General features: G+C 36.8%; 1 protein-coding gene across 1 annotated transcript in view; it reads right to left on the bottom strand.

The window, feature by feature from the left end:
* Nucleotides 1–6,108: 6,108 nt before the first annotated feature.
* The window catches only part of LOC145977910 (short transient receptor potential channel 4-like), a 60,302-nt gene continuing 43,125 nt past the window's right edge, over nt 6,109–23,285 (bottom strand). The window contains exons 7-13 of the mRNA XM_083110217.1: nt 22,768–22,873; nt 20,468–20,690; nt 19,668–19,746; nt 17,908–18,162; nt 10,399–10,514; nt 7,704–7,862; nt 6,109–6,460 (exon numbers count right to left, since the gene is read on the bottom strand). Of these exons, the coding sequence (XP_082966343.1) occupies nt 6,302–6,460; nt 7,704–7,862; nt 10,399–10,514; nt 17,908–18,162; nt 19,668–19,746; nt 20,468–20,690; nt 22,768–22,873 (1,097 nt within the window). The 3' untranslated portion in view covers nt 6,109–6,301. The remainder of the gene's footprint in view (nt 6,461–7,703; nt 7,863–10,398; nt 10,515–17,907; nt 18,163–19,667; nt 19,747–20,467; nt 20,691–22,767; nt 22,874–23,285) is intronic.

Here is a 23,285-nt window from a genome sequence, read left to right as displayed (position 1 = left end):
TATCATTTGGTGCCCTTTTTTTTAAAGCAAGATTGCATTTTGTTTAATTTCATTTTCATTTCAATTTTTAAACTGAAACTAACAAATTTAATGGTCATTTTTTGCATTTTACGTTATTCTCCCCATTTTTTAGGATATTCTATAGGTCATATACCTACATTTTTTAGGTCATCAACTCCGCTCCCCTACTTATAAATATATTAAATTATGTGGATACCTGATGTGAAACGTACGATGCACGATCAGAGAGCCTGAATGTTGCATTGAAAACTGCAGAGAACAATGACTGACTTATGAACAGTGAAAGGTTTCTACATGCTCCGATGGGATTTTATTTATAACTATAAATAAACAAGGGAGAAGGACACAGGTTGGTATGATGAACTAAATTGTAATCTAAAAGTTTTAATTGAAGAAACAAAACACGTTCGCGGTTAAAAATAGGGCATTCAATTTCAGGCACATTACACTAACTGAAAGAGTATTTTCAAAATTAATAATATTTGGATAACCGGCAAATCCAAACTTGATGTTAACCACGTAATGCACTTGATAATCAAAGAAACATAATTTTTCTTGAGCATGCCCTTTATTTTGTGTCTTGATTGTTGAAATAATACGTTGAAACGAACAGTACTATGTTTTAGAGTGTGTTTAGAATCTCTTGTGTACTGCATGTAAATACAGAAGTCATTTTAGTTTCCTAATCAAATAACAATTATTCAGTGTAATCCTTTAAAAGGAAAGCCTTTGTTTCTTTGCAGCTGTTCATGACAGAAATTCAATTGCAAGACAAGTTACCAAATTAGCAATAGTTCTCTTACATATTTGTGGTATGTGCTTGTCTGCCTTATACCGGATGATGAAGGAAGCAGATATAAAAGATAGACAATTACTGTTCTTGGGTAGCTCGTCCTGCTTTTGTCAGAAAACCTGATCAGCATACTGAACCAAGTCATCACACGAGATACGACTTCAATAATATAATTCCGTTTCTGTGGCCAAATAACTCCAAAAAAAGACATTAAAATTGTCAGTGTAAGGAGACGGAGAAATAATTTCCTTTTATCTTACATTATACTCTGTCTGTATGCCTAGTGTGGTTTGTCTGTCCCAAAGCTGAAGACAAACCTCTGTCTGTCTGTTGTAACGCGTGGCATGTTTTCTTCCAGCATACAAATCACGTAAAATACCTTCGTTCACTTCAGTGTGCTGGTTCTGCAGGCTCAAGGTCATTTCGACTGATAACGAGATACCACGTGACTCTTGGGCCAACTGTCAGCACCGAAGACAAGCTTCAGTAACTTTTGCGATGTTCCTTCTAGTCCTTGACAGAGCGCATGCTCCGTAATTATGCGCAGAAAACCCATGTTTTCTGTGTATAAAATTTACGTATGTTTGGATTGTGTGCTCAAATGTTGCAGTAAACATAATTCCGTGACACACAACAATAATTACAAGTGCTTCAAAGATTAGAAACTTAGCAAGCTTTACTCATAAGACGATTAGATTGTCCGACTGATAGAAGACCAGGTGGTGGGTTGGTAGCGTGTTAGTTTGACACGCAGGAGATACTGGGTTCGATTCCCGTTTGATTGTCTCCAAATTTTTTCTTAACTCGAGCGACTATATATTTCAATTTATTTATTGCAAACATTCTTATTTTATTTGCTGTGCGAATTGTTGAATTTTGTTTTCCAAACGATTACGATAATTTCTTGTGAATAGTATTATATGTATTTCTGGATCATTTTCTCGAAAGAAATGTATACTTTTCGCCAAGGCATAACATTTTATTAATTTAAAATGACTTCTGTATTTACATGCAGTACACAAGAGATTCTAAACACACTCTAAAACATAGTACTGTTCGTTTCAACGTATTATTTCAACAATCAAGACACAAAATAAAGGGCATGCTCAAGAAAAATTATGTTTCTTTGATTATCAAGTGCATTACGTGGTTAACATCAAGTTTGGATTTGCCGGTTATCCAAATATTATTAATTTTGAAAATACTCTTTCAGTTAGTGTAATGTGCCTGAAATTGAATGCCCTATTTTTAACCGCGAACGTGTTTTGTTTCTTCAATTAAAACTTTTAGATTACAATTTAGTTCATCATACCAACCTGTGTCCTTCTCCCTTGTTTATTTATAGTTATAAATAAAATCCCATCGGAGCATGGAGAAACCTTTCACTGTTCATAAGTCAGTCATTGTTCTCTGCAGTTTTCAATGCAACATTCAGGCTCTCTGATCGTGCATCGTACGTTTCACATCAGGTATCCACATAATTTAATATATTTATAAGTAGGGAGCGGAAGTTGATGACCTAAAAAAATGTAGGTATATGACCTATAGAATATCCTAAAAAATGGGGAGAATATGACGTAAAATGCAAAAAATGACCATTAAATTTGTTAGTTTCAGTTTAAAAATTGAAATGAAAATGAAATTAAACAAAATGCAATCTTGCTTTAAAAAAAAGGGCACCAAATGATAGCACATGCACATTCAATTAAAATATGAAACGAGGATTTTCAGTGCAAACGGGGTCTAGCTATGGTATTTCAAGCCTCTCCTTATCTGATCTTAAATCTGAGTTTGCCCCAGACGGGCACCTGGTGGTTTCCCCCGACACAACAAAGACTGTCACCAGTTCAGCATTTCTTTTGCTCGTAAATTGCAATCCTGCGAGATATATATATACCTTGGTGAAAAGATTCAAGAATATTACCAAAATTAAAGAAGTGACAAAATATGATGAAACAATATACCGAATATTGCAAAAAATGACGGGTAAATGCCGAAAATCCGGGAAAATGACTTAAAACCTGACAAATGGCAACAAATGCAAAATAATGCACTTTAAAATTACCTTTTTTGGGTTCTAGATGAAGTGTAATATTGTGTATATTTAATGGGCATCGTGTCCGAGATGTCAGAAAAAAGATGACATTTCATCAACTTCCGCTCCCTATTTATAAGTTGTATTAAGCGAAATTCTCCATTTTTATTCTTTCCATATATGATATCAGTATCACATTGCAAACAGTTATTAATGGTTTCAATGTCATTTGTTGGGAAAAAAGTTTCGTATTACTTTAGATTCGAACATGCAAACGCAAGTATCAAAGTATTGCTTTAGACAGCACTCATTTTGAAACGTGGAAAGGTAATCATTTTACGGGAAACGTGAAAGTTGGTGTGTGTTGACAGACTGTAGCTACTGCCATATTAGCACTGACAACTAGGAAGCGTTCTCAATGATCACGTGGCTGCATGCTTTTCGCTAATAAATAACTGCATTTTTTCAACACATACACAAAAACATCGTCGCTTGGGAACATCAAATTTTCATCTTTACTGCTTTCAGATTACCAACATACGAAGTGGCATGCAATTCAAAAGGTTTTTGCAGAAACCTCAGTTTTATAAATAAGATTGGATGAAATTAGACAAAAAAAAAAACTTTCCTTCCGCTGGGCTCGAACTCGGGTTGCCCGCATGCTAGTCCGACACGATAACCAACACTCCAAACGAAACAACGCGAAACTCTTTCGCAAGTAGTCGACTGAAACGCAAGTTAATTTTCAGATTGCTAATTCCCAAGGTATAACATGCCTAGGCAGATGTGTCTTGCATTTTCTGTACTTTTGTTATTTCAGTCGCTTTGGTCTCTCCCTAGGTTAATCACGGCAATAATGAGGAATATTCTTTTGACAAAGATGATAAACAGACACACAAGAATAATCACCCTCGCAAAAAAAAAAAGCGAGAACTCTAGTCTGGAACCTTCGACGCGAGGTGTGTTTCTTGTTCTAACTATATCTGTGTGTTTTCGTTAGATATGAAATGAAGTAAATAAATAAGACAAGTGGGTGGAAGGGACCGGAGAATCGTAGCTACGTAACCATTGAGAAGATATCCATCGCCTAGATAGAGAATCTCTATATATCATTGCGATAGAGAACTTATTAGAAGAATGAAAATACAGATTAAACGAACAAATTTGATGCGTATCCTTTCGTCAAAATGCCTAGAAAACAAGATTACATACTTCTTCACTAATAGAAAAGAATAAAAAAATTGTCCTTGGTGGGAATCGAACCTAGACCTCACTGACGAAAGCTCTGTACGCTAACCAACACTCTATCAATGACACCATGTTCTCTTTTTTTCCAGTCAGTCTGTTTCCTTCCTCAGCACCTGAAGACGAAAATGTATATTAATTTCTCTCATAATTGTTTCATTGTCTATTAATAGAAACCACGTATGTCACAAATAGACGCATTCTTTCTGTGAAAAATCCCATGTTTCGCACATCGTGCTTCTCCATTTACTGTTACTTGGACATTCACTTGGAAGTTAAAACTTAGCTTTGTGTGCGTGTTTTCACGTGCATGTGTGTGAGAACAATGGTGTGAACGTGTGTTCGATGTTTTTCTGGGCATTATTTATGTTCAAAGCATTAATATAATTGTAAAATATGGAATTTACTGTAATGCAAGGAGTGAAAATATAAACCCAGTCCGTCAGGTTCGTTCCCAAACAACATTAAATAATGGAACGTAACGTGAATCGAGTATTATTCCATGTCGATCGTAATGTCTCGTGTTCTCGACAATCTTCATCTCGTATTTCTCTTTGGCATCACTACTCAATTTACAGAAATGTATACCCGTGACTGGTATACAAGCCGCAGAATTGCAATGCTGGTTGGGTTGTCTAGTCACAAGGCGCTTGGTGGTCAGACATGGATGGCTTGCTTCAGTGCTTCGTCAATAGGGTCGTTACAAGCCAGAACTGTCCGTGACTGTACTGGTTGACGAGAAATGACGTCGCTGTGAGGTACGTGAAATTTGAATCGGTCATCTTCGCCTTGCAGCCAGTTAACCAACCTCCCGCAGCAGATAAGCGTATTTGCATAGCATGCCAGGATACCCGTTGTAATGGATAACGAACAAAAATATAAGAAACGTTTTGATAAGACATGAATTCACGAAATGTTTTTTTTTTTCAGTACCGCTTTTATATTGTACAGTGGGATGCATAAATATTGCTCGGCAAATTGTCCATGACAATTTTCATTAATTGTTCCTCGCAACCTATGTGTTCTCGAGGAATTTTTACGTATTTTGCTGCTTGTGCGGAGTTTTGTTTCAATTCTTGAAGCTTTCACTGCGTAAATCAAAGAGAATAAGCATGGCGGTGAACAATTTACGTGGTAATACTTATGGATCCCACTCTACCGAGACAAAACAAGCCTCGGTATCGTCTAAAATTGAGACTAATCTAAAAATAGAAAAGTTGTACCAGAAGTATATTTTATATATTAGTGGTGACCTTCTGGTGAGGCGACGAAATGTCAACCCCACTTCCTCGTAGTATACTCCACCCCAGAAACTGCTTCTTGCAGGCCAACGAGGCACTAGCGCCTGGATCCATGACCAGGATAATCCTCTGTGGAGTCTTGTTGTCCTGTGTTTGTCCTTGTGTGTTGACTGCCCGTTTACAGTCTCAGTTTTTAATAGGTAAGGAGACTTTATCCTCGGAAATAGTAAAGTTTTAGTTCTTGTAAAGTAATGAATAAATGACAATAAAAAATTGAGTAAGGTAGTTTTAATGGATATATTTTATTTTCTTGTTGGGTGCCTGCCCTCTTTTTTGTTTTAGTAAAGGGGCTAATCCTTGTATTGTGAAGGACAAAAATAACCTGTGTGCTGGTGTACCCGTAGTATAAAAAATTCAGGGTGTTCATAAAGTCCCGGTACCATTACAATGTACATTACATTTGTAATGGTACCGGGACTTTATGAACACCCTGTATATCAATTAACATTATGTACAGTCACCGTCAATAAAAATGGGACACCTAGATCCTGAAATGCTCGCTTCCCTACAAGGTTTAAGTGTGTTGCCTAACTCTAAGGCGGTGGTAGAAGTTGGCACTGAAGATTTGCTATTAAAATCCACCAATCGCCGTAGGCAACACACACAACGCCTTGCAGGAAAGCGAGCATTTCAAGACCTAGGTGTCCCATTTTTACTGTCGATGACTGTACTAGGGTTTTAGGTATCTGGAAAGAAACACCATGTTACAGAAACCTCACACGTATATCTTTATTTGTATTAAATATTTGCAGATAAACGCAAGAAAATATACTTAAAAAAAGTTTTGCACATTGTTCATAAAGAAATAATCACATGAAAAGTTTCCAAAAGAAAACCTATGCCATGGTATAATGCAGTACCAGGAACTTTCTCGTCCGTCAGATTGGATATGCTAGACAAGTTCCTTTACTTGAGTGAGGACCTCAGCACGCTCAGTTCGCGTTTGATGGCTTCAAGGTCGGTAGCACCTTCTCCATTCTGCGCCTTTTCGCGAAAATAGCGCTGGGTCAGGTCGCTCATCAATCGGCTAAACTGCTTGTCATTTTCGTCTATTCCCTCTGTCTCCTGAAAAGAACACATTACAGTCGTCTATTTCTACCACAAGGTGTTACATCTACACTTGAAATCAAGGATCAAGAAGACTAGACAGAACGGCGGAAAGGCTCAAATCGGTCGTCTCTTGTCTGTTCAAATTGGATGCCAGGTCTTGCCTAACTATTTCACCTTGATGAAATAGTTAGGCAAGATTTTGCATTGGATTTGTTTACGCCCTGATGGCGTAGTGGTAGCGTCGTCGGCTTGTAACCAAGTTCTTCCGAGTTCGATACCCGATGGAAGCATATAGTGGTTTGGATCCAACTTTAAACTCTATGTGCATTCCTAATTAGTCTTTCAGTTAATAAAGTGGACTTAGAAACAAACTCAAAGAAACAAAACTTAAAATTGTGACCCGCTTTGTCTTTCCTGAAGTTAGAATTCTACAAAAATATTGATTCCAACTTCAGCCATTTCATGTATGGAGGATAAAGTAATTTAAAAGTGATATTTTAAAACATTTCATTGGACGAGGCATCAGAAAACGGCAACGGATTTCTAGGCACTAAAAAGGCAAAAGGCGACACTTAAAAGGTAGAAAATTGGCACGACAATAGGCACTAATAATAATAAAAAAAGTAATAGGCATTCTATTTTCAATGTTGTGAACAATGAGAGGCTTCAAATTCATATTCTCCCATCCAAAATTAAACACTTCCATAAGAATAACTGCCGTAATTTCATAATGTATACAGAGGATTTTGTATAATTTTGACTTAATGGAAATATCGTTCATTTCATTTCATGACTTCATCCCTCTTCCTCATCTTCGCGATTAGCCAAAATTGAAAGAAAAGCGAATTAAAATCAACCAATCGATCAACTGAAGATGACGTCAGGGGGGATCACCCTTTTTTTTCCCTCATGTTTATTCAATAATTTATTGGTAAGCTCTAGGGGAACTGGAGGAAACCTCAACAAGAAAGTGCACAAAACACATTTTTCGCAGTTGACATTTTATTTTGTCTCTCTTGAAACACTTTAGACACTTATAGGTACTAATAACGCAAATACGCACCAACAATCGCAATAGGCAATTATAGGCACGATATATTTTCCGTATAATGATTGATTTGCACTGGAACATAATTCTGTATTAAAAGCATACGAATCAGAACACAGGAACAAAATTGGCATTTGCAATATCCGGGCTCTAGTTATAAGGGATGAAAGTTGGAGTTGCGTGACTTTTATGTGGTCTCGTAATGCTTACCACGTAGCAGCAACGGGCAAAGCTGAACTTTGCCGTCATTCCTTGAGGCTTCTTGGCGTAGATGTTGCACCACTTGAAGAGGTACGCGAATCCCGAACCAGTGGGGAGGAGGTTGAATGGCGGCGGAAGCTTCGACTGAGACATGTAGTTGATATACACCTGCAAGGAAAGGAAAGAACTGCGTATTAAATTGTATGTGTTGTTCACAACGTTAGCAGTTGGAAAGTTAGATGTTGGTTGACACTTTCCTCTTCTAGTCTCCTCTCAAGTTGAAAATGTGTTCCCAACGCCTTCTTACTCACAAGGCCAGTGCAGAGATCCTGCTTACCCTGCAACATCATCATTGGTGGGTCGTTGATCACTGTATGATACCAGCATCACAAACACAAATATGAGTCGAATAAAATTTGGGCATTTCCCAAAATGAGTAAATAACAGGGGTGTTTTTTTAATTATTTTTTTTCATTTTTTGTACATGTAAGTCATTGGGCAAAGGGTTAGAAAATCGTTCTATTTGTATACTGTTACCCTGATAAAATGTGGTAAAGTCTATGTTGTTTGTTCCACAGTTTTCTGCCGTGTACGCCGAAACCGGATCCAATGGGATCATACGCTTACTGTTAAACTTACGCTACGTCCAACGTGGATACGGGCAGCGCGGTGCGTGCGGTGTGATGCGAGCGCCGCACCGCAGATATGTGCGTGAACGCAGGGAGTGTCCAACGTTACTGCGTGCGATTGTGTTGAGCAGTTGCGACTAACATGGCTTCCAGTTCGGTGCGCTCCGTGCTATTAATGGAAAGTAGTGTAATTAAAATGAAAATATTGAAGGAACACAAGAAACGTCACAGACAAAAGACGCACACAATCTTCAGGAATAGGTTGTCGTATCTCATCATCTGTATCCGCAGCTACGAGCAGATGAAAATGCATTTCATCAGTACACAAGAATGACAATAAACACCTTTGACTATATTGTGAAAAAATTGGATGGTGCTTGTTATCATTAATTCCTGTACTCTCAGCTACGGAATCCCACTCCTTATCAACAATTAAACGATCTTGTAACGAGGGTTTATTTTATCCCACAACATATTTCTTGTTTGCACTTCTGCAATAAGCCCTTCCATCTTTCTTGGCGACTGGCCACCGGACAGCAAATGCGATACAAAACAAACCTGTTTGAAAATCAAACGTTGCGTGCGTTGCGAGCGGACGAATCGCACGCGTCACGTGTCTACGTAGGACGGGCTCATTTCTGACTACAGGTTTGATCGGATGTCGTATCGCGTTGCTCGCATCGCCCCGCACGCACCGTGCTGCCCGTATCCACGTTGGACATAGCGTACTTGTTTGTAATGTCGACACAATAATTAAACGTAAAATTTGCATATACGCCTCCACTTTTTGCCACTTTTGTCCCCGCACTATGCAAAACCTTAGTCCTTGCGCCCCCCCAATTTTGGAACCCAATCGCCGCCACTGCCTCCAATGATGACGTTGCATGTAAAGAAGTATCTTCAGAGGCTTTATTTTTAAGAAGGCATTGTTCATTCTAGGCTCGAATTGCAATATTGTCTCACTACACTAAAATGCTAAATAATTAACTACAGTTAGTAATATTAAGATACCTATTTTCTTCATGCACACATACTTATTGGTTTTTCTTGTATGTACGCATTGCTTGCATTGTAGAATTATTTTCCTGTAGTTTACGGTTATTACAAGCATAAGAAAACAGTTTTTCGTTGTGACGTTTCAGGAGAACACACGCTCCCTTCATCAGACATTTATTTTCATTTTGACTAAAGATACAGTTATAACAATGGTTAGCAAATTTTTTAAACAAAAATAATCCGTTATATAATGGATGTTGTCAATGTTACATTGTTGTAATATAGCAACCTAACTGTGAAAAGAAGCAGTCTGTTTTATTTTTATTTCAGATAAGAAAATGTTCATCACATTATTTTTTATTTAAAATTATGAATCCCAAATATCATCAGGTAATTCAAAGTCATCATTGTTTTCACAAAGTCTCTTGATGTTTTCTGTTACATTAAATTTTAAAGATGGTGGCTTACTCCATTTGTGAAAAAGAAAACTCCATACTGGATCTATGTTACCATTTTCATTATTTAATTTATTCGTGTTCTTCTGCAATGAACGTTCTCCTGAAACGTCACAACAAAAAATTGTTTTCTTATGCTTGTAATAACCGTAAACTACAGGAAAATAATTCACATACTTATTATTAAGTAATAATAATAATAATAATAACCGTGGCTCTACAGCCCGTAAGGGCTTTGGCCTATCTCCCGACTGCCAGTCTCCCTCCAACAATCCTACCTAGACGTGTGGAGATCTTCGGGTAATACGGTGACGTGGGGTCAGCACGTCGAGACCCCAGCCGTTATAGGAGATATCCGTGACCAGGTTACGCTACTCACTCTAGTTCGCCAATTTCCTCACGATAGTGGGTTACACCGGTCCTATACACAGGCCGAGAACCCGGAGACTGAACCTGACTCGAACCCATGCCGTCCCGCAGTCGGAACCCAAAGCACAGGCTCAGACCGCACGGCCACGTAGGAGGACTGTTAAGTAATATACGCGTAGTTTAATTTTTTTTCAAGTTTATGTATGCATTGAACCCCATCATTGCCCAAAGTTGACAGACCCCGAATGCTCCTACCTGCGTCCGCCCGTATTTCCACTCGATGTCTTCGTTTTCGGCGACTTTGGCCATGGAGTTGGCCATCGCACCAATCAGCATGTTCATGACGACAATCACAGACAGTATCTCGAACGCTGAGGAAGAAAAGGAAGTCATGTAAACTGTGTTCATACCGTTGGTTCAAATTTTGACCCTAGCCGAGATTTGAATCGGTGACAAGGGCCAGGGTTCGCCACGGTGGTCTAGCGCGCAAGGTACTTGACACTGGTCGTGTCCGAATCTGTCCCCTTCGCTTTCTTGTACCGTCGAAGTCGTTCGAATCGAAATGCTCACGAGCAATAAAGTTGCCACTTTTCTCGCCAGGTGTCAGTTCCAACGTCACCCACTGCACTTTGGGGCGCATGCGCACGGAAGCGGAAGGCATATGGCAAACAAACATCGTAATGTTTTCCACCTACCCACTATTTACTACATAATTGAAATTGATTTCTTCCTTTATATCTTTTTACATGCTACCCAAGTAGCACTGAGTTTTATATTGTTAATTCAATAAACGTGGCCTCTACAAAGTGAAAATTACATTATGGATACCGAGCGTAGAGCCCAGAGGCTGACTCCAGAGCAGTTTCTGTTTGTAACTTAGTAAATTCATGATTCTTAAATGTATAATTTCTTATATTTATTGTGGAACATTCACGTAATGATTGGTAATACGGATAATGTTGATATTTCATTAGCACGTCGTGTTAATTGGACATTAAACATTATTTAGTCCTACTTTTATATATTCTCACATTGCGTTTCACGAGAGCACTTCTCGTCTTAAGACGAACAAATTTAACGCATACTCTTCGGCGTCCCTTTATGCATTTAATTTGGGCACTGAATTTGTAAATCAGATGGTCAGATGGAAGAATGGATGAAGAAGTGAATAATAGGGTACAAACCAAGTGTACTATCAACTCAACAACACTTTAATTGGTATAAGGCAAATAAGTGAACAAACGAAGATGATGATTTACAAAATAATCTACATTCCCACATTGCTGTATGGAACAGAGAGCTTAACATTACTACCAAAACAGAATAGCAGATTTCAAGCAGCAGAGATAAGATACCTACGAAAAGTAGTAGGAAAGACTAGAAGATATATAATTAGAAATACAACCATTAGAGAGCAGTTACAGCAAAAAACACTATTGGAAACAATAGAGAGAAAGACACTGCAATGGTTTGGACACCTTACAAGAATGGAGGAGGATAGCAAGACTAGACAGGTGCTGGGGCCAGACCAGAAGGCAAGAGGGGAAGAGGACGACCAAGAGTTCAATGGGAAGAGTATGTGGAAAATATAGGAGAGAAGAAAGGGAAAACAATGCCGGAAGTCCGAAAACTAGCCTTGGACCGAAAAGTGTACAGGAAGTGGATGATGGAGCCCGACGCTTAATGGCAGAAGGGAATGGAAAAGAAGAAGAATAAGAAGAAGAATTTGCAGTAAAAATCACAGGTCCATCGTAAGTTCGATCCCTACCACTGGAAAAAATAAATTTCTTCGGTGGAGAAGTCGTGAATCGATGGATATACGTATATACAAGTTCACCTTCTTTCTGTCCCTATATCTTTGGAATTCTCGTGATTCAGAGCAGTGTAGCATTGTAATTACACAAACGAATAGTTGCAGATCGTTCTTTGCTGTGTACCCAGTTAACAAATAAGAATGTATAATAGTTGATTTTGTAAGTCCTACTTTATGCACAGATAGACCAATCGGAACTGGACCTCCAGTTTAAAGTGGGACCCGCACCCTATGTGCCCCACCGGGTATGAACGCGGGACCCCTTAATTACATGGCGACGATGTTATCACTACGCCCTACGAACGCATAAGAGAACTTACTACGATCAATCGTTCCATCAATCAATAAGCCCTCCCCCACGGAAGAAGGTGGCTGGTTAAATGTTAGGAAGTTCAAGGCAACGGTGAAACTCGGATGCAATATTGAAGAGAAACCATTGTTCACGACCGACTAATTGCTTTGGACAATGAGAAAGACAATACAAGCAGATCGGATGATCGAGAAGTAATCTCAAATACTCTTGCTTTGTCTGCGAAATGATTGAAGAGACACGTTCACTTCACATGCTGTGAAGATTGCGCTCATAAGCGTGCTACGTTCTAACAATGGAATATCATTTTAATGTTTTGGTTTGGTTTGAGTTGGTGTTTTAAGTCCACTTTATGCACAGTAAGGCTAATCGGGACTGGACCTACAGTTTAAAGTGGGATCCGAACCACTTGTACCTCCATCGGGTATCGAACCCGGGACCCCTTGATTACAAGGCAATGACGCTACCACTGCGCCATGGGGGAGGCCCTATCATTTTAATGTGACAATAATCGTAGATACAATGTAAAATATCCGTCCTGGCAGTTTCAGCCCAAAATCACCTGTTTCATTTTCATATGAGAGACTAAACTACATTTTAACATGGAGATAATGACTATGTTTACATAAGTTTGAATTTTACTGCGTCTTTCATCTCACGATCTATATTTGAAGACCCACTAGTACAGACAAATTATGGTTATACGTGTACTACTAGGCTTGGAGCCTATACCGCTCGTTTTACCTGTTCGAGCGTTATTTGCTCGAGCGAAGAAGCTGTCGGTTCCCTACGCTACCTTGCGTCGTCCGTGAGAAGTATTTGGCGCTCGAGCGAAATCCTGTCTCTGCAGCACTGTAATACATGGCCTAGTTTTTTCACAGTTTTATCTTTTCAAGTAAAACAAAAAATGTCTAAAGCTGGAAATCGGTGACAGCTGCTCTGGATAACATACTAAAATCCTCCTTATAAAAGCACCTTGTGGCGCAGGAGCGTTTTTGATTTGGAGACGCTGGTACTCTATTAATATTGTAGTCGAAGACAAAACTTGTATTCGGAGGTCATTTTAAGGAAGGGGGAGTGGCATTTAGGCCTTTTGCTTTTTCGAGTTCTTAATGTATTTTCATTTGAAAATAATGAATTTGCTAAAATTTCGAGAGGGGCTCTAGCCCACATCAGTTCCCCCTCCGTACGCCTGTGTTTGGAGGATACCTATAAAACATACGCCATTCTTCATTAGATGAGGCTACGTAGCTCTCAATTTCTGCAATAATATTAGCCTACCAATTTGCATGCAAATATAAGAAGCAAAGTTCACAAAATAATTGTGATTTTTTGAAACAAAACTTGAGTTTCTGCAAGATAGTTTTTAACGGGTTTTAAAAACATGTATATATTTCAGGAATAGATAAGCTCTAGACTTCATTCCATCGTCATGCACTAATTTTAAACCATTTTACATCGTTATTAAGTTTTTCCTTCCAAGAGCACACATCAAGTAAGAAAATTATTACCACAATGTACAATAATAGATTCACAATGGTTTTGATTCTTCTGGATAGGAAGAAATTGTAAGCAACAGAAGCATAAAACACGATTCTTTCAATGGCAGTCTCTTGCATTTGTCAACTTCCTTGAGGGAGGTACAGCGTTCACAAATTTCAGGTCAACGAGATTTCATGCTACAGTTCTGTCACAGATAAAGGTATTACCACAGATAAACATGGCATTACAATACATTTATCTGTGGTTCAGCCAAGCTATTTCCCGGCTACCATTTCACAGACCAGAACGATTATTTTGAAAAAATCCTGTTTCCCTGCTAGCTGTTTCGGGGAGGAGTGATTCTAATGTTGTCGTTTGTTGCCTAAACAGGGGAGCAGCGGTAGGCCTAATTGGCTGTTTGACCGCAAGTTTCTTTGTAGGTAAACGCGGCAACAGCTGGTCACTGTTATAAAGGCGGTCCCCGCCAGGATTTAGCTTGGCCGGACGATAGGCAACCCAACTTACAACCCCTCTCCCCTTTCGGATCTCTGGGTAGGGACTGTTCGAGGGAGCACATTTATTTATTTATTTATTTCCTTCAACAGAGAAATTATCTCCTTTTACAGAAGGTTGCCAATAAAAAAACAAAAACAAAAGAAACACATAATATAATACAGTGAGACATAACACAGGTAGAACACATACACAAAATATAATGTAATATAAGTTACTAAACTATACTATAGATTAATATAACACCCAATTAGCAATTTAGAAGCGCTTCACCCAAAACAATGCAAAACAAGACAAAAAAAAACAGATGTCATTTTTATTCATATGCAGTGATATATTGCTAAGTATAACACTAAATCTGATAATTTATGTTGTAAACACTTGTCTTAATATTCTTTTGTACTCATTGATTGAGATACTAAAATCAAGATTAGATTGCAATTTAGATATTTTGTTGAACGCAAAGGACATTCTAAATAATGGTGAATTCTTGAATCTTTCTGTTTTAGGAATATCATAAGACATCAATTGCCGCAGCCTTAAGCCACATTTCTTTGCTTTGAAACATATCTTTTGGAGAAAAGTAGGGTCATCTATGATGCCAGTCATTGTTTTGTACAGAAATATTTGTTGTGTTATTTCCCTTCTATTAATAAGACTTTCATAATTAAACTCATTAAGTAGGTCATTGTATGATAAGTTATTATAATATGATGGTACGTTATACTTTTTGTAATACAAATATCTTAAAAATCGTTTTTAAATTCTTTCAATTACCAACTCCTGGGATTTATAATATGTAAACCAAACATTAGAACCATATTCAAGCTTACTTCTAACTAATGCATTATACAAGAGAGAAATACTGTCTACATTAGTTAGATTCCTCATATTTCTTATAAGAAAACCTAATGATCTAAATGCATTGTTTACCATGTATGATACATGTTTGTTAAACATTATATTACGATCCATAATAATGCCTAGGTCCTTAATAAAATTTATTCTTTCAAGCTCTTCTCCACACATAAAATAGGAGATTTTAGAGGTATTTATTTTACTTGATAACTCCATAAAAGAACACTTCTTAATATTAAAATTAAGGTCATTGTTTATACTCCACTCATACACCATATCCAAATCTCTTTGAAGTTTCCTAATGTCTCCATCATTATTAATTTGTTTATAAATCTTTATGTCATCAGCATACATGAGACATTTAGAATATTCAATTTGTAATGTTAGATCATTTATAAACAATACAAAAAGTAGTGGTCCAAGATTCGATCCTTGTGGTACACCTGACTTCACAATATATTCAAACGACTTTGATTGTCTATAGGTTACATATTATTTTCGACCATTAAGATATGAGTCCATGAGAGCAAGAAAATCACTAGTCAACCCGAAACTTGAAAGTTTGCGTAATAAAATATTGTGATTAATTTAATCAAAAGCCTTAGCAAAATCAAGATAGATCGTATGTATAGGTAATAGATTTTCAAATGCTGCATGAACATCTGGAACAAAATTAATTAAATTTGTTGTTGTTGACCTTCCAGGAATGAAACCATGTTGATTTTCATTTATGTAACATTTACTCTGATTCCAGATTCTTGTGTACAATACTTGCTCTAATATTTTGGCGGGCGCACAGAGAATTACTACAGGTCTATAATTTTCTATTTTACAGTTGTCTCCTGACATAAAAATTGGGCAAACTTGAGTTGTTTTCCAGATATTCGGAAAAGTTTGATATTTTAGAACTAAATTGTATATAAAACAGAGTGGCTTCTGTAATATCTCTGCACATGCCTTTAGTAAATAAGGTGGAATCTTATCAGGACCACTATCTCTCTTAGGTTTCAATTTCTTTACAGCATCAAGATATTCTTTATTAGAAATTATATGATTTGAGATAGAATATGATACATTCATTTTAACATCATCATGATATCATGAGCTTATATATCTTCCGCATATACAGATTTGAAAAAAGACGCAAAACTATTTGCTACACTTTGACTTGTTTCTAAGTTTCTATTTTCAAAAACCATAGTCTGTTTAGTACAATTATATCTCCCTCTTCTATTTTGTATAAAGTTCCAGAAAGATTTTGTATTTTAATATTTTCTTCGGTTTCTTTAACATACCTAGAATAAGCCCTTCGTTTCATTGTTTTATCTATTTTTCTTTATATAACATGTTATTTTCTTCAATGCATTTCATGGATTTCCCAGTGTCTTTCATACATTTCCTATAATACTCTTTTAATTTTAATGTTTCTATAATCTCTTTTGTAAACCAACAGGGATATTTATTATTCCTGTAAAATTTTCTTTTTAATATAGTTGAATCAAATACAAAGTTTATTCTATCATAAAATAAATTAATAGCTGTTTCCACATCCTTTAATTTATATAGAGAACTCCAATCTGTATCGCGCATCATTTCATACAATTTTGGGAAATTAGCCTTACAAAAATTATAATCCAATACCACTTCATTTTTTGTATTATTTCCTCTTTTTCTTAGATTTAATTTCATAATTAGAGCTGGATGGTGTAGATCTTTTATTTAACAAGGGATAAATCCTCTATACTTACTACCATGGTACTATCATCATTAGTTAGTACTAAATAATTGTTCTATTGTTAACATTTCAAACATCAATAATAGAGTGTAAGGAGTACAAATTCAAAAAATTATCTAATACTCTATAACAAGCCTCCCCTTTTTGAAGTTCGTATGAAGAATCAAGTATTAATGGGAGATTGAAATCCCCAGCAATTATTACTTTACTACCTTGCAATTCTTCGTTATTTTCAAAGAAATCGTAAAATGCGGTGTATTTATCAATACCACTGTTTGGTGTGAAATATACGGTAACTATATAATAAACTACATTTTTTAGATTTACTTTGATACATAAAGCATCAAAATTATCGTCTAGAATAATATTGTTAGACATAATATTTTGCTTAATTGCTATAAGTACTCCACCACCTCTATTCCGATCTAACCTATCATGACGATAAATTCTATAATTATCAGTAAATAACTCATTGCTATATACACCTTTATGTAGCCAAGTTTCAGTAATAATAACTATATCATATTCATTTGCAACGTTATTTACATAAAATTCTTGTATCTTCATGAAAGAAGACAACGTAATAACGTTAAGTATACACCTATTTCCGCACAAAGAGGCGTTTTTGGGCTAAGAGAGAATTTATTTATCAATACTTGCCTGATTTCAACTTTACATCTCATAAGAAAAATTAACCTCCTGTGTAGCATGACTTAACTTATGCAACTACATAACAAATAAAGATATTATACTGGTCAGTTCTTGGGTCTATATTTAACTCTGTCTGAAAAAGTGGTATTTCATATTTAGCACACTGGCATAGATTTTGTATCTGTGTGCAATGGAATATACTTGCCACTTTTTTCTTCATTAACCAGTTCTGTGATGTGTTTTAACTACATGTTTGAAAGTATAACGGTACGTTAAATATTTAACTCAGTGGCACATGTGCAAAGGCATTTAAACTTCACTTCTTTTCAAGCAGTTCACAGTAGCGTGAAAGAGATACTGTCCAAGAAAAAATATTAATGTCCAGTTAAATATTGAACTCACCCGCGTATATGATGTAACCGACGGTCTGCGTGAAGGCGTGCTGGTTGATGACCGTGGCCTCCTTGTCGTTCTCCCCTGGGAGGTTCTCGACGATGACGTCTGCCGACTCTACGGGGGACATGCAGAAGAGGGCCCAGAAGAGAGTCTTCATGGTCAGCACGAAGCTGACGAACGAGCTCACTTGCACCTTGGTCACCCCGTTGGATGTGTCCTGCTGCACCATCCCGTCGTAGTACTGGTACATTCTGCATAAACCTGAGGTAAAATTTAAGTCAGTAAATCATATAGCATAATGGTGATAATTTGTTTCATGATAATATTTCATGATACATAGTAAATAAGACTGAAGCAATGGTGATCGGAAGAAAACCGAGAAAGGCAAAAGTGAGTATCAGAGGTAAGAGAATCGAACAAGTAGACAGTTTTAAATATCTTGGATACATCACAAGCAGTGATATGAAATGCAGTCAAGAAATAAAGTAGGAATAGCAATGGCAAATGAAGACCAATAGAAATTAAAATATTTTCTGGGGATCTATGAACAATGAACTGAGGAAAAGACTACCGAAATACTTTGTATGGAGTGTAGCTCTATATAGGGAAAGATGGACACAGAAGAAGTGAGAAAAAGCGACTGGAAGCTCTGGAAATGTGGTTATGGAGACGAATGGAATGGGTGAAATAGACAGAAAAATAAGAAATGAAACAGTGCTAGAAAGAGTTGGGGAAAATAGATCAGTGCTGGAGATAACCATGAAGAGAAGAAGAAAATTGTTGGGTCAGTGGATGAGAAGAAACTGTATCCTAAGGGATGCCATTGAAGGAATGGTCGAGGGAATGAAAATCCGGGGAAGAAGATACCAAACGCTTAATGGCATCAAAATAAATGGGTCCTACGCTGCTACAAAGCGAAGATCTGAAGATCGAACAGCATGGAGGTTGCAAGGAAAGACCTGCCCCTGGGCAGAAAACAATGAATGAAAAATAATATTGCAGAGATAAGAACATCGGTAGTAATGATACCAATCTATTCCACTATATTCTTGGCTCTTGAAAAGAGTTGTACAGTACATCGAAACGTTGAGCAAATTAAATAATTTCATCCACTGAGGAAACAAAGGTTAATGTTAATATTAATTTTAATATGAGTATGTCTATACGGACAATTTGCATTTAAAAGCAACAAGAATCATTTTTAAAATTATTAGCAGAAATACATCTTGGTGAGTAAAGCTGATATAATTGCATTGCATTATAGCACTATGTGAACTACAATAATGCAAATTTTATTTACTAATATATTATATATATATATATATATATATATTATAATCACCACATTATCACAAAGTTATTAAAAGTGGCAACGTGTCACAAATTTCTTGTTTGCATCATCACATCCAATGGAGTTGAAAGAAGAAGCCAATAAAATTTCTGTTGAATCAAATCCAAGTTGACTTTGTGACACAACATATGATATCAGAGTTGCCATGATATTTATCTTACTGTTTTGATTGTGTATTTTGTTGAATGTTGGTATCCCATGTGAAATACACATTTTCAAATTAATTTAATCTAGCTTTGTCAAGTGGAGTCTCATGTTAAGTTTCCATTACATATATCACAAAACCTGAGAATTTTATTTTTTCTTAACATAACTAAAATGTTGTGAAATTCTGTAATAAAAATGTTTAAAAATGTAATTACATTACAAATATTATGAAATAAAGAAATAAATAGCAATAAGACTCAGTCCATACCTGCACCGAAAGCCAACAAAATTATGGAGAATATCAAAATGAATTTGAACATGTCCTTGGTCATCTTCCCTAAGGATACCTGCAATGAAACACAGTGCATTTTCGTATGACTAAAGTTGATCGTATAAAAATATATACAGCGTTATAATTTAATAAAACACATTGTATTTTTTACCTTCTGTACTTCCAATAGTACTGACAATAAACTGTTGTCATTTGAAATGTAAATGGTCAGCAAAATAAAGTTATAAATGAAATACAGATGAAATTCTTCTCCTATCACCTGAGGAAACCACATGATGTGGTGGAAGCTAGAGAACAAAGTAAGTACATACCAAAACTGGTCTTTATTACTTAGCAATTACAGGTTTTATCTTATTTAGTCTATTTAACAGTTTTGGTGACCAACAGGCATTTAAATGGTACATGGATATTTTACATTGTACAGCCAAGAGAGTCTATGAACTCCATGAAAAACTTATTTTAAAAATTGTAGTCATTTATAAGACAACAAATCCCGGTATGCAGAACACAGAGTTGTAGTAATGAAAAAGTTACTAAAATTGGAGAAAGTGTTTCGGAGTTGTAAACTACTAATAAATTTTCAAAACCTTTTAAATCACTGTCTAAATTTTTTGCTTTCGTTTATTTATTGTATAATTAATGGCAAATGTTAACTAAACCGATGGGAGGGAATTGTACCCCCCAATACGGCCATGAATACCCATCCAAAAAGAAGACAAAATATATTTTTATAGGAACAATGCAGAATATAAGCCTATGAGTTGTACTAGGGTTACCTGAAGTGGCCCCAAGAACATGTTGAGCTGGCAGAGGAACATGAGTCTTCCAAACGCCAGGATGGTGGCCAGGGCGAAGAACCCCTCGGCCACCAGGGTGGGGTCCATGCTGCTCCAGTACTTCCGTTCCAGGTCCCTCTGGTCGTTCTTCTGGACGTCTAGGAGGGCCACCAACCAGAAGACGAACGTCACCACGAAGAAGAACTGAGTCAGCAGATCGTACCTGCGATCAGGGAAGAAGACTGATCCAATAATTGGCAGTCAGGAAGAATAAAGACGTTCTTAACACTTTAGTCATGAATTTTGTCATTTGTTACATTAACACTTATAAACAGGAATGCGCGTATTTCAAACCATACTACACGCACAATTAGAATTAACTTCTTTTTTCGAAACAGTAGAATTTGATTTGCCTAACGATTTCGGTGACTCTAAGCAACATTCACAAAAGAACAGTAACAGGGATGTAAGAAATATAATACACTTACGGTATGTTGTCTCTCTATCTACTATCACTGTATAAGATATACTCCTGATTTCAATTCAGTTCAATTCAAAAGTCTTTATTCGGGCGAGATGAAGCAAATGCTAATCTATACCACCTAACCACATGTGGTGTAACTAGAAATCTACACTGAAAGCAACCGATTGAAGAAATTATGGTCTAATGCCGTGAATATAATTCAGCTACATAATATCTATCTATCAATTCCAGCTCCCTCCGATAAAAATCCTGCGTACGCCAGTGAGTAGAGACCATTATTCCATTAACCTATTTAATGTAATTTTAAAGATTCAGTTTTTAAACTATTTTTACTGTGCAGGCAACTACAATTTACAATAATTATCCATCTTTATGCAAGATGAAATATTCACATTTAAATAATAATAATAATAAAGCGGTCCCGACCCGTTTTGTAAGCTAACAGACACACTGTTAAATTTTAACTGTACAATGTTGCAAATTTTACGATAACTTGTAACAGCGTAATCGAGTGTTAAAGACTTTCATACTTGGGAGTTCTTTACAGACGACCAATGGTACTGACCAATATTAATTCCCCATTAACACCAAATGACTACTGTAATCACATGCGTTAACTTCGTTCGAACATGTTTTTTTTGTTTTGCTTTATTTTTACTTCGCTTTTTTGCCACTTTTGGCTAATTTGCGAAGGTGGGGATGAGTTATGATACGATGAAATTGATGAATGAACACTTACAAAAACCCATGCCCAGGCCAGGATTCGAACCCGTAGCGTCGTAGCGCGATGTGCTAACCACTCCTCCACGAGGGCCGACTACGTTCGAGCATGCAATCATTGATAACCGTATCACACTATTTTAGTGGTTCTTTGCAACATTACACACAAATATATATATATATATATACCGGGTGTCCCAGATGTCTTTCCTTGATTACAAACTTTATTCATATCCGCTATATGTAAGGTAGAGATGTGAAAGTGGTGCCAACATTTTGGAATACTAACCAAGTTTTTTTGTTCCAGGTTTCAGTAACGTGGTTGTAGTGTAGCAGTGTCAGTGCCCAGGAAACCGGAAATGTTTACAAATCAGGAAAAAGCTCAGTGTGTCCCCTGGTATCATTAGGCAACAAAGCCTGTACAATTTGCACTTTGTATGCACGAAAAAATATACGTTTGTGTAAGATATCATAAAGATAACTTTTTGGCTTATGTTTTACTTTGTTTGAAATCGCTGAGGTTGATGGTTCGGCCACTTCTCGGTAAGTCAGCAACAGACTCTGTGGTCTTGAACTTGTCATACCATGTCTTAATGCTCTCGACATCGGGTGGCATCTTTCCATAAGTTGTTTGAAAGTTCCTCTACACTGTTATTGGTGACCGGGTCTCGTGACACAATATTTTTCCTGATTTGTGAACATTTCCAGTTTCCTGGGCACTGACACTGCTACACTACAGCCACGTTACTGAAACCTGGAACAAAAAAACCTTGGTTAGTTTTCCAACATTTTGGCACCACTTTCACATCTCTACTTGCATATAGCGGATATGAATAAAGTTTGTAATCAGGGAAAGACTTCTGGGACACCCGGTATATACACCCCCCCCCCACACACACACACGTATATACATAGCATAGCAACCTCCGTGGCGCAGTGGTTACCCTGCCAAAAACAACGCTAAATAACAAACATCAAATATATCTATAAAATTCACTAATTTGGTTCACAGACATGGTTTCAATACAATGCTACTTTTTACTATGACTCCAAATTAAAACAAAATGTCTTAACAAAATGTTATTTCTTTTTTTACCAGTTCCAGAGAAACCGGAAGAACCTTCCTGGACCGTGCCTCATGCAAAGCGTAAAGGTGTTGACGATGTGAGAAGCCACGAATATCATCAGCGGGATTTCCAGCCCTGCGATCAAGGAAATCGGTGAGTAGAATCTTAACTTCTTTACATAGCTATTACTTGCTTACAGATCTCTATAGCAGAACTACTTGTACAGATGCTTACAGAGCAAAGTATCCATCGTCTTTATTTTGCTCAAAGGTGTAGTTAGTTTTAAGTTGGTGGAGATCCACCAATATCAAATTATTCCTGTACATGAAACTTAGATATGGTAAGGGTTGCCAGTCTCTCTTCAGCTTTTATGTCTAAGGAGCCCTGTCCTTTTTTGTAAAAAAACTTTTGTCTTCTCGTTTAATATCTAAGAAACTAAAAGTTAAAATATACAAAACAGTAATTTTGCCTATAGTATTATATGGGTGTGAAACTTGGTCCCTTACATTGAAAGAGGAACATAAATTGAGAGTATTTGAAAATAAGA

Source organism: Lepisma saccharinum, chromosome 24, assembly GCF_977018435.1.
Source record: "Lepisma saccharinum chromosome 24, izLepSacc3.1, whole genome shotgun sequence".
Taxonomy (NCBI): domain Eukaryota; kingdom Metazoa; phylum Arthropoda; class Insecta; order Zygentoma; family Lepismatidae; genus Lepisma; species Lepisma saccharinum.
This window is presented reverse-complemented; position numbering and strand designations above follow the sequence as displayed.